General features: G+C 38.9%; 1 protein-coding gene across 1 annotated transcript in view; it reads right to left on the reverse strand.

Moving 5' to 3' along the window:
* The window catches only part of GPC6 (glypican 6), an 805,110-nt gene that overhangs the window by 59,735 nt on the left and 725,446 nt on the right, over positions 1 to 19,929 (reverse strand). Inside the window, exons 5-6 of the mRNA XM_050712844.1 lie at positions 12,948 to 13,078; positions 1,526 to 1,669 (exon numbers count right to left, since the gene is read on the reverse strand). Of these exons, the coding sequence (XP_050568801.1) occupies positions 1,526 to 1,669; positions 12,948 to 13,078 (275 nt within the window). The remainder of the gene's footprint in view (positions 1 to 1,525; positions 1,670 to 12,947; positions 13,079 to 19,929) is intronic.

The raw sequence follows: 19,929 nt of genomic DNA on the forward strand, positions 1-19,929 counted from the left end.
ATATGACACATTATTGCTTTATTCAGGATGCTGCCTGGTATTTTGCAAGTTTGTAGTTTAAAAAGATTATTAATGAGTTTAGAAGTATTCTCCTTATGTGAATATGGAAGGTCTTTTAAACCTTTTTCTTTGCAAAAATGCTCTGTTCTTACAATGTAGCAGTAATCGAAGCTAAGCTGTGCTACAAGCCTTTCTCTTTGTTCTCTTTCTCCTACTTCCTCTTTTTTGCAGCCTTTAACTTTGTCCAGAGCATGACTAAAGCCTACACACTACAGAGACCTTTCACTTCACCTTGGCCAATTCTAGGTTAAGATTCAGGCCTCTGCACCAAACAAGACTTTTAGCCTGACATGCTACACTGTTTTATGAATCTACTGTGTTAGAGAGACCTAAGTCTACATGAGAGGTCTACATCTTGTTTTCTGTTCCTACTTGTAGGATAAATAGGCTACACTATTCCCAGAAGAACAGAGAACTCAAAAATATTGCTTTTTGCTGCATACTGATCCAATGTCCTGGCTAGAATGGTTGGCTATTTTTCATTTGACTTGCAATGGAGATTGACAGAATACAGTTGATTGATAGACGGGTTACAGCATTGGTTGTTGGAAAGATTTGGCACTGCAAAGTACTGTGGTGATTGTCAAAGGAATTTGCAGAATGACAGTGCCAAGGAGAGACCCAGGTCTTGATTGAATTAGTGCGTTTGGGTGTCTGCTCAGCGATTAAAGCTGAGAAAAACCTCTAGACAGTTTAGACTTGTGATCAGAACAGTAGCAAGACATTTTGGTGCTGCAGTGCAGCTAGCACCTGTCTGGCACCAACAGGAGGGCAGCTCACCAAAACTCAAAGCCCCAGCTAACAGTAGCTGTTCCCAGCTGGGTGCTCCTCTCCCTTCACTCTTGCTACAGCCCTGAATATGAACCTCTTCTGAGAGACAGAACAGTGCTGTGCTGTGCAAGTGTTCAGCAATAAGCATGGCAAGTGGAGGTTGTGCGATACAGTCTGTTTTGATTCAGACTCTTTACAGCTTTTTAATTTTGTCCCTTGGCTTTACTTCAAGATAATTACTGAGACAGTATTAGCAGCTATAATAATTAGCCTGCTATAAATCTATAGATTTATAAATAGCAGGAACATTGAAATCTGAAATGTGAATCTAATGGCTGGTAGTAGAAAAAATAATCTTGTCTTAAAGTCTTATTTTTGAAATGATTAAATAAATAAAGCAAGATTAATGATTGCTCATGTTTTAGCTGATAAAGTCATTTTTTGGGACGGATGGAAATAAAGCTTATTGTCTTTTAACCTTTCTAATACTTTAGAAGTGAATTATATTGTTCTCTTAGAATACAATTCTGTACTATTTCCAATGGGGAAAAAAAGATTTGTTGAATGCTAGAACGGTTGGCATAGAAACTATATACAGTGATTACAAAATTATTTTTTTTAAAATTGTCCAGAGAATATCATATATTACCAAGCCATTTCTACTTATTTAAAAGTGGAGTATGCTTTGCCTTACCAGCCTATCCAAACTTGTGCCAGCAGCAGTTGTAGGTCGCTCCTCCGGGTTATATGGTCTAAACCGGGTATTGAAGTTTTCAGGGACAGAACGGGAAGATCTTAGGGCAGGTGCTGGTTTAGGCTGGCCACATCCTTGGAAAACCTGAAAAAGACATTTTAGGTTATATGAGAGTCATAAAAAGAGGGAGGCTAGCATTTTACACCCTATTTATTCTGCCTTTCATATTTGAAACCAGCTTTGACTGACTTTTGCTAATAGCGAATAGAGCACTTGTCCCATATTAAGACTCAGATTAAAAATTAAACATTATTAATTACTTAGTGAAGGTATAAAAAACATATAGAGACCTTAAAATACTTAATTCGTGAAGGTGATTATTTCAAGAAGTTAACACCTGAAAGCAATGTAATTGTTATCTGTTCAGGAAGGGAAATGAACAAAATGAAGTTTGTTGTGCCAGAACTTGGTTGATAATTGTTTCATCTTTTCTTAAAACAGGGTTTTTAACCAGAATCACAGCTCATTCATAATCCTTACCTACATCTATTCCTACCTGGTAATCTTGTTTGTAGTCTCAGAGAAAAAGTCAATGATGAAATAGTCTCATGAATATATTCCTTTCTAATTCCCTAGCTACTCTGTTCCTGGATGAGGGATAAGGCAGTTGTGTGGGCAGTTGAGAGCGCAATTTTCTGCTACTGTGTTTGTTTTCTAGGTATATAAATAATGTTCAGAATAATTAGATTTCTTTATATTCTTCCATTTGGAAAGAAATTTCAGTAGCATATATCTTGTGCATACTAAAGGAGACAGAAAACACATTTGACTACTGGATATCAAGGATATATCCCAGAGGAACTCTTACAGAAGTTGTTTAGCTGAAAGGAGGTAGAATATCCACACAATTACATTTTAGACTTCTGGATTATCCATCTTGATTGTTTCTCTCCTGAAGTAGCCATGGTTTTTGTTGCTTTCAGGTTTCATTACAATTAGCTTTTAGCTAGTTTCCTGATGTTAATTTAGAGGCCCCAAATGATTCAAAATTTGCTAAAAGAAACTGATTCATTCTAAATTTATTTGCAGCCATCAGATCTTTTTTGGCTCAAAGTCCAGCAAGTCAGCTGCTGTAGGGACATTGTGATTTTTAATTTATGTATGAAACTCTGCTTGGTCTCGTTTGAGCATATGTGTAAGGGTTCTTGAATAGTTTCTAGCCTCCTTAGTCATGAGGATTATTGGACAATCATTCATTTAATGAACTAGGAAAGCTGATTTCAGTTTTTAAGGTTCTAAATTTTTCAGCAGGAAAGATTATGATTTTTCCTCTGTGAAGAAAATTCAACTAAGATTAAAGTTCAGGACTTATACATGATTATGGTTGATAATATAAGGGCCAAATATATGCGTTGGGGACATCTGTTATACTTACACAGGTTTACATATTTCTTCTGACTGTAGATGAGCTGTACAGGGAAAACATAACTGTTTATTTAGATATCTATGAAATAGATATTAGATAGATATCCTTTGGTCAACTGAGCAATCAGGTATTTACTTATAGAGACAAATGTCAGTTTTCCAGAACATGCAACTTGACTCTCAGAGGAAAGGACACTGAGGGCACTGAATCTTCTTAAATTTCACAGAGCGTGTTAAGCTATTTGTATGACCATGTGGAGTAGCTATAAGTCTGCATAATTTATATTTCATTTTTCTTATGACATACTGGAAAAAACAACAGAGACTTTGTGGTATCTATCTTCATACAAATACTTATAGTAAGGAGTTTTGTATGAACGCAACTATGTACAGCCAGGCAGTATTAGAGGTGGTAATTAGATAGCATTTTTTAGATCACAGAAGATGAAATCATCTACTTTTTAATGATCTGGCAAAAATGCAGCAAGGATACAATAATCAGTAACTACATTTTGACTGCAAAAGAGACATTTTCTAATTTGCATCCAGGAATTAGCTGACAGAACAGAAAATGTTAAGCAGATACCTGAAATTAACAAGTGCTTCCTGAGAAGAAGCACATGAAATATTTTCTTTACAGAGCTGTTCAGAGATACTGAGCAATTTCTGGAAAATTATTCTGGTGTTCCATTATACATGCTGTGAATTAGCAACATAAATACACTCTCTTAAAAAGAAAAAGAAAAACAAAACCCACAACATTTTATATATAATTACAGGAGTCCACCTTAGAGAAGCAATTCGACTTGAAATTAGGAACCCAAAATTTAGGTGTGAATTTGTAGGCATCTTTATTTGAGCTACACATCTAAGCTTCCGTCTTTTGTAGCAGAGATCAAAAGCTCTCTTCAGTTGATCTCACATCAGCATCTATAATCATCTGTGATGTCCCAGCATGTCCAAGAAATCTCTTAGGACTGTCTTAACATAGGACCTATTGGAGACCATGTCCCACTGAACTGCAGCTAAAGCTCAGATGGCATTTCCTAGGGTGCCACAAAGAGCAGAAACCCTCTGTGGTCAGGAATACGAACCAAGCTGTGAGATCAAATCAACAGAGCCAGCGAAGAATTACTTCTATCAAGCTCTCTAAATGGAGGTATCTACTTCAGGATTAGTGAGCAGATACTGTAAAAAAAGGAGTTCTTTTCCTGTGAGATCTCAACGTTTTGAATCCCAGCAGAAAGAATTTTTACTCTATGAAGCTTTGAGTCATACTGTTATTTAGATGTGCTAGTGCTCAATGTTTCCTATTGAGTGTCTATATGACTCTGTCCATTGACTCTCTCATCTTCAGATAGAATAGTATTGATTTTTTCCTGAAGTGCCATTATATTTTTCCTGCACAGGGCTCTGGAAAGAACACAGATAAATGAAGAGGTTTTGTTAATATGAAACTCTGGGGCTATTTTAAGAAGAAACTTGGACGTCGTTTTATGAAGATTTCCTTCTTATAAATAATGCATAGGTAGTCTGCTTTGTCATGGAGCTCATTCATCCTTTTAGCTGAAGTAATTGCCAAAAAGGAACATATATCCATAGGTTAAAATGGCACATTGATCAGCTTGGATAAAAGTAGATTTAAGACTCACTAATGGGAGACTCAGCTATGGGGATAGCCTTTACGAAAGAGCAAAATTCTTGGCATGGTATCCAAATAACACTTAAGGCAGCCAAACATCTGTATAGAACCAGACTGTTTAAAAAGCAGGAAAAAAGTCCAGTATGTTGTGTTCTGAGGAGCACTGAAGGCATAATTATGCTGACACAGTCAGATTGGGGACTTTCTACATTTAGAAGAAAAATGGTTGCTATAGCATGTTTTCTGCTGTTTTGTGAGTTTTCTCCCACTTCTTGTGAACAAGCAATCTATGCAGATGTTAGGTACTAAATATTCATGCTGCTGAAATGGAACAGATGTAGGATTTACTCTTTGACTTCAAGCGAAAAACAAAGGTGATGGTACAGTCAACCTTATGGGAAGACTGTGAAGGCCTTCAAACAAGTTTTGGCCAGGATTTAAAAGAGCACAGATATGTTATGACTCTGAATATCCTTAGGGAGAAGGAGAATAAGGATAAAGTATATGTATGCTATGACTAAATATTGGATATGAGCTGAGCCATGAGTAACAATATACAGATTATGAAATTTTTACCTGAGAAATAATCAAGGTGTTGCAGAACACTAATTTTGGCACTATAATGTTCAAATAATAAAGATGTGTCACTGCAGAATGATGAAGAGATTTCAGTAATGAAGATAATATGTCTCAGACGTTATCAGGATAAACCCAAGGTAAATCTATTGCATCTATAACCTGACTAACACATGAGGCTGCCCTCAGGGCCTACAGTAGTCTGGGTAGACCCAGCAAAACCTACTCTTAAAATGTGGTGACATCTTAAGAGACATCTCAGATATCCTAGACTGAGAGTTTTTGTGCTCTCTGTGGTTGGTTTACAGAAGGTACTGTATTGGGTTTACATGGCAAGGTTTTTGGTGGGGAGAGGGGAGGTAGGAGGGATGGCCTCTCTGAGAAGAGTCCAGCAGCTGCCCCATGTCAGATCAGAGCCAGCTCCAGCTGGCTCCAAAGGGACCCGCTGCTGACCAGAGCTGAGCCAGTGAGCAATGTTGGTTGGGACTCTGTGAGAGCAGATTTAAGAAAGGGGAAAAAAAATACACAACAAAAAACTACTGCCCTTGGACAGGAGCCCAAGCAGGAGCAGGGGATCTAGGGGGAGCTGCCACCCATGGGGAACCCGTGTTGGAGCAGTTTGCTCCTGGCAGATGGACCCTGTGGTACAGAGCCATGTGGGAGCATTTCTTGAAGAGCTGCTGCCTGTGGGCAGCCCCTGCAGGATCAGTTTGGGAAGGACGGCATCCTGTGGGAGGGACCCCACGTGGAGCAGGGGCAGAGAGGGTGACCATGAAGGAGTGGCAGAGATGAAACATTAGCAACTGACCGCAGCCCTCATTGCCATTTCCCTTGTGCCGCTCAGGGGGAGGACATAGAAGAAGGTGGGAAGGTGTTTTTAGTTTGCTTTTACTTTCTCACTTCTGTAGCTTGTTAGTAATAAGTAATAAATTACATTAATCTCCCAATTCTGAGTCTGTTTTGCCCATGCTGGTAATTGGAGACTGATCTCTGTGTCCTTATCTCAACCCTTGAGCCCTTTTTATCATATTTTCTCCCCCTTTCCCTTAGAGGAGGGGGAGTGAGAGAGTGGTTGTGGTGGAGTTCAGCTGCCCAGCTGGGTGAAACCACCACAGGTACTCTGTCAGAATGGCTGCAGGTGTTAGATGATGAAGCTATTTAAGCTGGTTTTGATGATCTTTAGTCCTTGCCTTTTTTTTTGGAGCATGGAAAATAAGGTCTGATACAGAGCATGCAGATTCCTCTAGATGGAAGGGCTTTGGGGTCTGACTTTCTAGACCACTGCTACTTTTTGAAAAGCATCTCCAAACGTTGCAGCTGTCAGGGACATGACTTTCCCTGAGGCAAAATAAGGACCTCTTGTAGCTGCAGTTCAGGAACACGACAACACAACATGAGCAATGTATGAAGCTTACAGATTTGTGGTCAGACTTTCTAAACAGCCAGTGCTGAATATAGACTGCAGAGAAATATCAAGAAAACAGAAAAGGATTCCAGCCTCAGGATGAACTGGAGGATCTTATCATAATAGTACCTGGCTAAAGTGCACTGTGCTGAAAGAATCAACTATAATCAGCACACAAACAAGAAAAGTCAATGGCCTTGGAGCAGAGCTGCTGTGTTTTATGCAGTGACACATGCTTGTCTGCTGGCAGATGGTGGAGTCCATCTGTCAGAGAAGAGGAAGAGCATCTTCAGTCACAGGCTAGCCAACCTGGTGAAGAAAAGGGCTTTAAACTAGGAAAGGTGGGGGAAGGGGAGAGTTACAGAGACTACCCAGCCAGCAAAACAAGACTCGAGTGGGAATAACTCCAGCAGGCAAGGAAGTGTCTATGAGATATGACTATGGGGTATATATCCTCTTACAGCAGCGATACTGGCATGCTTGAATACTTCTCTGAAGTGCCTGTACACCAATGCACATAGCATGGGGAATAAACAGGAAGAATTAAAGACCCGTGTGCAGTTGCAAGGCTTTGATCTCATTGCAGTTACAGGAACGTCATGGGATAGCTCTCATGACTGGAATGCTGCCATGGATGGCTACGTGCTTTTTAGGAAAGACAGAGCAGGAAGGTGAGGAGGTGGAGTTATGCTTTATGTGAGAGAACATCTGGAATATATGGAGCTCTGCCTACAGGTGGATGACAAGTGAGTCAAGAGCCCATGGGTAAGGATAAAAGAGCAGGCTAATATGGGTGACACTGTTGTGGCTGTTTACTATAGGACACTTACAGACAGCTGTGAGTAGCCTCATGATCACAGATCCTGGTTCTCATGGGGGACTTCAACCACCCTGATATCTGCTGGAAGGACAATGCAGTTAGGCACAAACAGTCCAGGAGGTTCCTGCAGAACATTTACAATAACATTTGACACGTGGTGGATGAGCCAATGAGGAGAGATGTGCTGCTGGACTTTATACTAACAAACAAAGAGGGGCTGGTTGGAGATGTGGAGGTTGGTGATCCTTGGCTTCAGTGACCATGAAATGTTGGAGTTCAGGATCCTGAATGGATGAAGCAGGGCAATAAGTAAGATTGCAATCCTGGACTTCAGGAGAACAAACTTTGGTCTTTTCAGGGACCTACTTGGAAAAATGCCATGGGCTATGGCCCTAGACAGAAGGGGGGTCCAAGAGAGCTGGTCAGTATTCAAGCATCACTTCCTTCAGGCTCAAGATCAGTGTATCCCTATGAGTGACAAGTCAAGCAAAGGGGGCAGGAGACCTTCATGGATGAGCATGGAGCTCCTGGCAAAACGCAAACAGAAGGAAGTATATGGAATGTGGAAAAGGGGACAGGCCACTTGGAAGGATTATAGGCACAATGTCAGAGTGAGCAGGGGTATGACAGGGAAGACTAAAGCCCATTTAGAAATAAATCTGGCAAGGTATGCCAAGGAAAACAAGAAGGGCTTCTTCAAATATATTAGCAGCAAAAGAAAGACTAGGGAAAATGTGGGCCTGCTGCTGAATGGGGTGGGTGCCTTTGTGACAAAGGATACAGAGAAGCCAGGGTTGTTGAATGCCTTTTTTACTTCAGTCTTTACTGTTAAGGCCAGCCCTCAGGAATCCCAGACCAAGAGACAAGAAAGTCTGGAGAAAGGAAGACTTTCTCTCAGTTGAGGAGGATTGGTTTAGAGATCATTTAAGCAAACCTGATATCCAAAAATTTGTGGGCCTGGATGGGATGCACCCATGAGTGCTAGGGGAGCTGGTGGATGTTACTGATAAGCCGGTGTTGATCATCTTTGAAAGGTCATGGGGAATGGTGGAGGTGCCTGAGGACTGGAAGAAAGCCAGTGTCACTCCAGTTTTCAAAAAAAGGTCAAGAAGGAGAATCCAGGTGACTACAGGCCAGTCAGCCTCACCTCCATCCCTGGAAAGGCGATGGAACAGCTCATCCTGGAGGCCATCTCTAAGCATATGGAAGAAAAGAAGGTGATCAGGAATAGTCAGCATAGATTCACTAAGGGGAAATCAGTCTGACTAAGGGGAAATCAATCTGTTAGCCATCTGTGATGTAATGACTGGCTGGGTAGATGTGGAGAGAGCAGTGGATGTTGTCTACCTTGACTTCAGTAAGGCTTTTGACACTGTCTCCCATGACATCCTCATAAGTAAGCTCAGGAAGTGTGGGTTAGATGAGTGGATTGAGAACTGGCTGGATGGCAGAGCTCACAGTGCAGTGCTTAGTGGTGCAGTTTAGTTGCAAGCCTGTGGCTAGTGTTGTCCATCAGGGTTTAGTACTTGTCCGACTCATTCATCGATGACCTCGATGAAGGGATAGAGCACAATTTTGCACTCGGCAAGTTTGCTGACATCACAAAGCTGGGAGGAGTGGCTGATACAGCAGAAGGCTGTGCTGCCATTCAGAGAGACCTGGACAAGTTGGAGAGTTGGCAGAAAGGAACCTCATGAAGGTCAATGAAGGCAAGTGCAAGGTCCTGCATCTTGTGAGGAGTAAACCTATACCCAGCTTGGGGGTTGACCTGCTGGAAGGCAGCTCTGAGGAGAAGGACCTGAGAATCCTTGTGAACAGCAGGTTAACCGTAAGCCAGCAATGTGCCATTGTAGATGAGAAGGCCAATGGTGTCCTGGGGTGCATTCGGAAGTGTGTTGCCAGCAGGTCGATGGAGGTGATCCTTCCCCTCTACTCAGCCCTGGTGAGGCCACATGTGGAGTACTGTGTCCAACTCTGGGCTCCCCAGTACCAGAGGAACATGGAGCTACTGGACTGAGTTCAGTGGAGAGCTATGAAGTTGATTAGGGCACTGGAGCATCTCTCATATGAGGAAAGGTTGAGAGAAGTGGGCCAGTTTTACCTGGAGAAGAGAAGATTGGGAGGGGATCTTATCAATGTATATAAATATCTTAAGGGAGAGTGTAAAGAGGATTGGGCCAGACTCATTTTGGTGGGGCCCAGTGACAGAAAAAGAAGCACAAATTGGAAGTTCCATCTGAATATGAGGAAAAACTTTACTGTGATGGTGACAGAGCACTGGAAAAGGTTGTCCAGAGAGGCTTTGGAGTCTCCTTCTCTGGAGATATTTAAAACTTTCTCGGGCATGATCCTGTGCAATGTTCTGTATGTGACCCTGCTTGAGCAGCAGGGGTTGGACTAGATGATATCCAGAGGTCCCTTCCAACTTCAACCATTCTGTGATTCTGATATGGCTGAGCCTATATGTCCTTGGTTGGAAGTACAAAGATAGAAGAGGTATATATGGCACCTCTATAATTTTGTCTCAATATTGACATGTACCCATCAAGAGTGGAAGACAGAGGGTTTGTCTCTTCTACAGAAATGAAAGAAAAATGTGAACTCTAGTAATAAGCCCTGACTGTCTCCACTGATTAATTGTTAACTCATTGGCTTTTTCTTGGACTGCTACAACTTGTTCTTTGCAGAATGAAAGGGCTGCAAAGAAGGTAGATCTCAGCAGTATAGAAATGAATCAGTCTGGCCTCAGGTCAGGCACTGCTCCTTTTCCCTATTTTATTTATCAGTGTAACTGTAGATTTCTCAGAAGAATAGTGCTGAATAGGAGATGCATATTTATAGGAAAGAGATACTGGGCAGAATCTTCAGTACTACATCAAGTGAAGAATGGAAGGACAAACCATAAAAAAAATAGGAAGTTTATATTTTTCTGCTGATATGTAAAATTGAAGACTTCATCATTCACATACGAGCATGCTTATTTATTTTTATACAATTATTATTTTGGAAAGCATAAATTGTTGCTCACTTAATTTTGCATCCATGTGCACAGGAATGTATGGTCTTTGTGTTATACCAAACATGTTTTTCTCAAATAAATTTCAATGTCTAGTTTTAGCTGGTATAATACAAAGCATCATTGTGCAACACAGAGACAAAGTGATAGTGCAGTTTAATGGGAATGACTTTTGGAAAAGGGCAATTTACAGAAATATTTGAAACAGGAGAGGGATGGATATTGGATTAAATGATCTCTGGGGCTTCTGTCCACAAAGAGGATGAGATTAGTAAGACTTCCTTGAAAAAGAAGCTGTTTGTTGTTATTTGTTCCATTCCTTTGAAAAGAATATACAATATTATTCATACTGTATACAACAATATACAAAATGGTCCTAAATGCTACTGAATACAACATAGAGTCTCCTTCCAGACATCAGACAGATTTTCAGGTAGAAAAAGCTACATGTCAATGGTGAAAAATAATCTGTGTGTATGGGGGTGTTGCAGGCATGACATTATTAGTGCATCATCATTTTCCCATTGTAAAAATGCACTGACTGACTTGTGGAAAAATAACTCTGATTCCTAGTCACCACATTTTCAGCAGATGCAGTCAAATGCAAGACACAAAATGTTTTGAAGAAAGAGAAAATAGCATGATTTCAGCACCCTGCCTGAAGCTTTCTGAATAGAGTCTCAGAATATTTGACAAGCGTGGTTCTTCTCCTGCATTAGGTCTGCAATTGCATTCTGTGCACTCCATTACATCCAGCAAGGTATCTGTCATTTTCACTGAAGCTCTAAGTGGTCAGTATGTATAAGGGGAAAAATTAGGCGATAGATGACTGATGCAAAGTCTGCTCATATATCATCTCTATAGATCTGACATGACAGACATAGAAGATCACAGCGCTGAACCCAAAGACTTTGCCTTCTCATACTTCTCTTTAATAATAAAACACTTCCATGTGCTCAGACCTGAAAAAAGAGGGATATAGCCTAGGAAAGCAAGGAAATCACATTTCAGGAGAATAATGGTCTGCACAGAAAATACAAAAGCACCTCAAATACAGACAGCTCTGTTATCTATGAAAATACAGCAAAATAAATTTCATTGACATAGTTTGATTTCTGTTTTTCAAGATTTGAAAAAATATTGGCTAAGATTTCTCATAGAAGAAAAAGTTTAGAGTACAAGTGAAATTTCTGTGATTTATTAAACTTTACAGCAAATAAAATATTTCTGAAGGATAGGACAGACAGCCTGCTCTATTACAAATGAGTAGTGAGATGAGCTCGTGCCAAGGTGATGTCATTGGATTCTGGCAGGGAATGCAGCTTCCTGACTAATGGAAAAGCTGTGAGATCCGAGCAAGTTAAAAGGAAAAGGAAATACACCTGAGTCTTTAGTGAGCTTTTAATGAAAATATTTTTTGTTTCTTTTTTGAGTTAAGGACTGAGTCTGCTGAAGCAGGCCTTTGATTCCCAAAATATTTGGCTGATACACTCCCCAATCACTGCTGCCAGAGCAAAGTCTCATTGCACAGGATGTAGACTACTTTTAAAATCTGAGTAACTTCATGGAGGTTGAAAGTAAAAAACATCTTGAAGGAAATCCTTATAATCCTGCAGCACAGGGACTGTAAGAAACATCTAATTTGGGGCTGGCAGGAATAATATTAACCTCAGCCTCCTGCCTTTTATCCCCACATTTTTTCCAGCTATGGAAGCTTCCTTACAAGCAATGGAAACTCACTGACTCAGGTAGCACTCTGGTCAGCACATAACTGACTGCTGAGAGATCAATGCAGGTGGAAACTCCTAATGCAGAGAACCTGGCAAGCTGTTGACTTTAGATTTTGAACTGCAGTGAACTGCTGAATATTAAGGAAAAGATACTAATTGTTGACTGCTGGCTTAACAGCACCTGTTACTGAATTCAAAGGACCTTATTAGTGCGGGGTTCAGGGGTGGCAGTGATCTGTGTACACATGCACTAGAAATGGAAAGGAGGTTTGTGGGTATCATTAACTCTGTTTATCTTTGTGTCAGACTCCAGACAAAACTCCATCAAACTGAGGTCTGCTAATCAGAGGCTGTCCAATGTAATGATATTTCCCCAGAGTGGCTATTAAAGGAGGTTAAATGGAGCATTTTCTGTATTCACTTCAAACACATTGTGCTTCAATCTGACTTAAACAGATCAAAAAGTATGTTAATATGGGGAATCATGGATGAGACACGAGCAGAAGTTACTAGACATACTCTGCAGGATTTTTCTTACAGAGCTGCCATTAATTTTCAGAAATCTGTTTTCCTCAAAGCTCTTACAACTATTAATTTGGAGTTTACTAAATGGTACCTTTCTCCTTGTTGCACGATTTTTAAAAACTTCTAGTATGTTTAACTAGACCAAGGATTCAAAGGCAGCCTAAAGAACTATTGAATGTACAAATGCATTTTCTAGTGGTCTGGACGATCTTAAAGCCTGTACAGAAGTTTTTCCCCCTGCTTGAGACAGTCAGCAACAGAGAAGGCGCGACTCACACAGTACCTTTGCCGACACCTGCATGCTGTTTTCTTGCATGTTCATGATGGCTTCAGAAATCTTGACATCAATAGGATCCATGACTGATTCAATGTTGAATGGTCCCTCTAATCTCTCCGCTACCAGAAGCATAGCATCTGTTGAAACACAAAGCAGCCATTCCCTTAAAGAAGGGATACTTTCAGGTGTCTCAGGCATACCAAGTGCTCCAAGCAGGAGCCCTGGGGATGTATGGTAGCAGGACCATGAAACACGCCTGCAGTGCAGCTCCCTAGCTAGCAAAAACGGCTTCCCCTTACACTGCCACCACAGAAAGAGGAATAAAGACTCAAAAAGTTAGATTAACAATAGTTGCCATAGCATTATTGAGCTTGCGGTGCAGTTATTTTACACAGCATTGCACCACGTGGGCAGCCAGTGCTCTGGAGTGTGCTCATGTGACCTCTGTCCCAAGAAAAAAGCAGGATGATCGAAATGAATCCCTGAGGTATGTTCTTAGAGTTTGTATGAGATGATGAAAACTTTGATATGATATATCAGGGTGTTATAATTAAAGCAGCTGTTCTTTCTGACCTTAATGATCTCATTTTCTTGCAATATGAACAGCAGATGAATATTGGATTTCTGCCATAGTGTATAGGTATAAACCATGTTTGCCCTGCTACATTTTCAAAATGTGGTTGAAAGTTGTATGCAAGAAAACATATTCTTTGTTTTGGAATTTAAAAACAATTGTTTCCTTATTTTGCTTTTGAGGCCCTCTCAAAAGCAATTTTAGCTAGTAGTGTTCACTAACAAGTAAAAACAAAGCAACTGTAAAGAAATTAATAACTGTAAAAAACATTTTGCCATACCTCACATGTCTACACATGGACAAAGATTAGCCACAATTTCTGTGATGTGATAAACTTGCATTTATACTATACCTTTGAACATCATATTTGATCCTTCTCATACGTTAGCATTTAAGACTTTCCAGCATCCAAGTAGATTTAAACAGATACCACTTGCAATTTTAACGTGATAAACAAAAACCTTCACATGCTGTCTTCTTTATCCCTCAGACTTAGGCTCCAAAAGGTACTAAACAGGCTTCCTCCCAAAACAGACTCCTCTTGCGATTTGCTGCCATAAATACCAGTCTTGCAGCAGCTATGCAGAGAAGGCACAGAGCACCCTATTGTCCTGTGTTAGCTCTGCATTTTTCTGGAGAGTCCTGGGGCTCCTTTCCAGCCTGCATGGCCATCTCCTTCCTTCCTACAGAAATGTGTCTGTGGATGTCTAGGAAGAAGAGGCTGGTGCCTCACCCTAGGATTTGAGAAGCAAACTCCCATGCATAGCCTGACCTGAGGGTTATAGTATGCTAGCAGTTTATATGCAGTCAATGCATGCCTAAAAATCCCACTGAAATAGAAACTACGTTGCATTTTGTACCTAAGTACTTCTTTAAATTTGGGTCTAATATTTCTCTGTACTTTTAGACTAGTAAGAGGGGAATGCCTATTTTTTGGAGTGGGGTGTATAAAACTTGTCGCTAACTGTGAGAAATGGTGAGATGGTAGCCATTCAGTTTCAAACAGAGATGCTATTTTGGCTATACATTATTTTAAAATTATTTAGTTTAAACAATTTTTGGGGGAACACTGCAAAAACAACACCTAACTCTGACAGAGGAACCATAACAGCTTTTAAACATGCGAAGAAATATACTTACACAGATGCACACATATACAGCTGTACATGCACACACTTAAAGGTCTCTCCAGTAAGTTAGCAATTTTTTCACATCGGAAGTTTGGTCTAGTGTAAAGGATTTCGTCCCTCACAAGTTTGGAATGACTTGTATAAATCATTTATTATGCCTTTGAACTTTTTGAGCAATGTGACCAGCCTAAATACTAGCTGCCACAACCAGTACTAGGCATTGTTATGGCAAAAGTCTTGGTGGCTAGATTTTGGTGGTTTTGGCTTAGTTTGGGCTTAAGTTGAGATTGGGGTTAATGCATAAAATAATCAGGTTTTATTTATTCATTGCAGGAATAGCCCACAGCTTAATTTAGGGAAAGGTTCCTCTGCACCAGCACTCTTTAGTTTGGGAACTACCAAGTTGGACAAGTCTGGTGCTCAGTTCAAGTACATGTTGGAGATAATGGACTGTGTATGTTGAAGTAGAGGTCAGTAAATAGGCAATTGTTGGCATGAGAACGGAGCTGGAGACCTTTCATGAGAATAGATGGTAGCATGAGTCTACTTATTGTTACTTCTGATGGTAGGGAGCACTGTTTCTGAGTTAAATCTTGAAGCAGAATCTCATCCGTGTCACAGAAAGTGCATCATCCCTGACTGAACAAGAACCACATCTTTAATTGTCAGAATGGTCTTACCTCAAGCAAAATGCCTTCAACTTCAAAACGAATAGTATGAAGAGATGCAAACTCAGATCTATTATTAACAATTTGAAAGTATCCACAGATTCACTGTTAAGAGATACTTCTGTATATCAGCAGTCTGTATTTTTGTTTTGGAGCTGGGAGACGGTGTTAAAATAAGGCCTTTACAGGGACCCGTCTGAAGAAGCAGAGGCTGATAAATGACATAAACGTTGGGATGAGAGAAGTTTGAAAGGATAAGGTTTATTATTGAAAGGATAAGGACAGGTTAATTCTGCAACATTATTTCTGAGGCTGGCTCAAGTAGCTGTGCTTCTAGTTAGAGTTCATTTTAGGGTTCAGCTCAGACGACAAGGCTTGGTCAATTGCAAAATTTACACAAACTCTTGCACAAACTGAAAACAAATGTTTTTCAAGGATTTATAGTATATTTTTTTGGTTTCAAGCAGATGTGTGAGTCCATGCCTGATTTAGTGATGGCTAGACTGCTAAGTTACTCTTGTCTCCTTCTGGTAGCTCAACCAAGCAAAAGAGCAAGTGACATTCCTATGAACTCCAAAATGATTTTCTTAGTCTCCGATTGAGCTTTTCCTGCTACCCTTAATCTAACCATTGATGTCCCTAATATTAAGTTCCAGATGATATCTGATAGCCCTAGACTCAAATAAGCTTCCAACAACAAGAAAGTGATATTATTGAGAGTGTGCAAGCCTCTTGGGAACATAATTACTACTGTAGTTTTTGAGATAGCTCTCAGACTAAAATTCAGACTGAATTTCCCATCCTTAATATTGATCTCCAGAAAATAAAAATAAAAAGACAAAAAACAATTTCTGGGTTAATTCCTCACTTAGAGAATATTCCCTTGGTTCTTTAGGTTGTATCCTTTTGCTTGCTACTCATAACTTAGCCATAATTCTCACTCTAGTTCTAGACCTTGTTATTCACTTGCACAATTCTGCATGAACACATGCAGTACATGCACACAACACAACCTATGAAATTTAATGAAATAAAAGCTCTTAGATTGAATATAGTGAAAATCAGATGAAATTAATGACCTGAGATTTATGAAAAGTCAGTCAAAATGATGTAATAGTTCTTCACAATCTATAGCTCTTAAAATCTATAATTGTATAACAACATACACACCACTCTGTTGTCCCAAGATTCTTTTTTTCTCCTAAAAATGCTATGAATACTATTACAGGAGAAGCTGGAAATCTTTCAAAATGAAGTTAAGAAAATCTATATGTCTCAGTCTTAAATCTTAATTCTTGGGAACAGGACTCTTGAACCCAAATAAAACCTAATCCAGTTCAGTAGTACTCTGTGTGGGTTTAAAAAATTGCTCAATCAGCTCATATGTTAGATAGTGGGAGCTTAATTACGGCTTGTGCGATAAAAAACTGAAAACTGACAGATTATTCGATTGCCTATTTTTCATGAATAAATTTGTTTTTTTTTGTTCAATTATGTATATTTAATTTTGTAACTTTTACATTTTTCAAAATCTGCTTTGCTTAGGCTAAATACGTCTTCATTCTCCATACACTACAGCACCTGACAAAGAGCTGGCATCTATCTGCAGGGTGAGTCATTGAAGAATTCTGTTTAGGTAAGTCATTCTTGCTTCATGGGTTTGTTAGCATCTTGGAAACAAAAAGCATGGCTAATTGCTCACTTGAGGACATGGGCTCATAAAATAGCCCTGAGAAGGTGTAGAGCACATGGCACACTAGACTCAACTCTCAGTGCCACAGCCTTTCCTGCTAGGTGCATGCTGCTGATACCAAAAGTAATGTTTTCTTGCTGATGTTACATTTCCTTCAGGGAAGGTTTTCCGGAAAGCTTTCTAGTAAATCACAGGTTACAGGAGAAAGGACAAGGACACTTATTTGTGAGACATCTGACAATTGAAAAAAACAGCCCAAACCAGACTGAAATAGAAAGTTCCTTTAAAAGCAATCAGAGCCTTCTTTCTCTTGCCACCTTCTTATCATTAAGAAAATGTTAGAAAATTTTTCGAAAAAAAATTTAAAAATTAGAAAAAGTTTAGAAAAAGTTTTCTTTTTGGTGCTTTGTATCTTGTTCCTTTAAAGACTCAGGCAGTTGGTAAGGAAAGGCATTTTTATTGTCTGTTAGTTTGGCTATAACATCTTCTTTTTCCTTTCATGCACATCTTTGTTATCCTACTTTTACATTATCAGTGAAATCCCACCAGTGACTGAGCTTTCCCCAGAGAAATCCAGAAACACGTCTGTGGATTAATTGTCTAAAAACATATTTTCTTTACAGAGACAAGAAGTGCTAAATTACTGAATTGAATATCCTTCATGAAATCCTAAGGTATATCTTGTTTCAAGGAAAAATGGAGAAAGATCTCATCTATTTTTTTTTCCAGGAGGTTACTATTTTTTCTAGTCCCATATATTTGATCCAACATTAATGAAAGAACATGAAACATTTGTTCACATAGTCTCTTGTGAAAAAATGTAAGGATTAATTTTATTTGGCAAGCTTCTAAGGATTTGTCTATGCACAAGCCTATGGACTGCATGAGAAGAGAGATGAATGAGTTGTAAACAGACTGAGAGACTAATTGTGGTTTACCATGACCTTGAGAATGGCAAAGGCAGTTTTAGAAAAGGATATAACTGTAAATATGCTGGACTGCTAAGCACTGCTCATTCAATACCTTCAATACCTTCAATACATTTAATACCTTCCCAACCTTCTGACCAAGGGCAGGGAAAGGCAGCAGTCTGAGTTGTATTTACTGAATCATGTAGGTAAAACTCAGTGAATTTTCTATCATGACACTGAATATAAATAATGGCCATAAAATCTTTAGAGCGTTGGATGGTAAATTAATGAAACAAAATAAACAAAAATTGAAAAGTGAATTATAGGTACATATTGACTTTTTGGAAATATAATAACAGTGGAAAGGAGTCTGTGTAATTCTCTGCCAAAACTCGTACTACTAGATTATGATTTCCTAAAAAAATTCAAGCAGGGGAAAGTAAAACGCCACCTCATGTTTAATGAGGTGTTAAGAATTTTTTCTCATAAAACCAGAATAAAGCATGGCAGTGATGCCAATACTACTATTTTTGCTAGGGTCCACATTCCCCTTTTCACATTATTATTCATATGAGAACACTATATGGTTCCATTCTGATGAGGCTTAATTGACAGATTTCCCCTCCACCTATCATTAAACTCCACAGAAGTATTGGCATATAACATTGAAATACCCAGTCTTCCCCTGAAGACTTCCTAATTTTTTTTTTGTTTGTTTCCTTAGGAGGTGGGGGTTACTTTTCTTAAAACTCATGTCTGCAACAGTGTAAACTGTTATCTTGATTCACGGCAACATCACTTACTGCTCCCTCAAAAAAGAAAAAATGAATTGACAATGGTAAGAATGAGCTAACATTTTCTTTACCAATAAAAATGGAGAACTTCTTACCACTTGCACTGTGATGGTCTCTAACTTTTATGTAGAACAGCGCAAAAAATCACTTTAATACAACGTACAATATATGTATGAAAAAGATATTGACAGGCAGTTGTCATCTTATTGAAGCTGATAGCAACAAAATTAATTTTGTAGGTTGAACAGTAGGTTCACTAGCTTTTTGAGCATTTCACATAACACAGAATTTTCTCCCATGTATTGAAAAAAATGACCATATTAAAGTGATTTCACTTCTTTGTCTTTCAATAATTTTGAGCAATTCTAAATAATTTAGTGAAATGTTCTTAGAGTATGTCTTATTTTGTTCACTTATGCAAAAACAAAGGAGCAAAGACTATGCAAAATGATAATCCTTGTCTACTATTATGACTCTACTACCCTATGGGAGCTGAATGCAAGATGTTCTGAACAGGACTTTTAGCAAATGTTGTTGCCAAATGTTGTTGAGAATTCTGTCTGAATGTTTGACATGAATCAATGAATAAAATGCAGCACATTTATAAAATCTTTGTCTTATTGCTTCTTCCTTATGCCAAGAGGTGTTTAAATAGTTCCATCATCAGGCACAGAAATTATAGCTAGTAAATAAGATAAATCTCATTGATACATGCCCATATACTTCCTGTTATAGCCTATTCTTTAAATTTATATTAATATATACTGATCTGTAATTCTTTCAAGATATGCAGTTTGAAATACTGAAAAAAACATACATCTTTCTGACTTTACTTTGATGAGATATTCTCAGATGGCTGAAGATAGTAAATTACAGTCTGAAATTTCTTATTTAATGCATTCTTTCCTTAGAAAAACTATCCAGAGTATAGTTTTCTTGTTATCTTGATAGTCATAGACAGTAGAATCTCAAAGATCTTTTCAGCCATTCCACTGCCAATGCAGAATGACTGTCTACAGTATACATTTCCTTGTGATCTGTCCAGTACAATTTTAAAATAGCTTAGATATGTTTCTCCCATCTTTATTTTTTAGGGAGACATTATATTGTCTGCCTCACCTCACTATATTTATCCAGTTATGTAGTGTATTTTTTTCTGCTTAATTTCACTCAGTTATTCCTTATCATCTTAAACAGTACTATTATTTTCTTCTTATC

The sequence above is a fragment of the Cygnus atratus genome, chromosome 1 (genome assembly GCF_013377495.2).
Source record: "Cygnus atratus isolate AKBS03 ecotype Queensland, Australia chromosome 1, CAtr_DNAZoo_HiC_assembly, whole genome shotgun sequence".
NCBI lineage: Eukaryota > Metazoa > Chordata > Aves > Anseriformes > Anatidae > Cygnus > Cygnus atratus.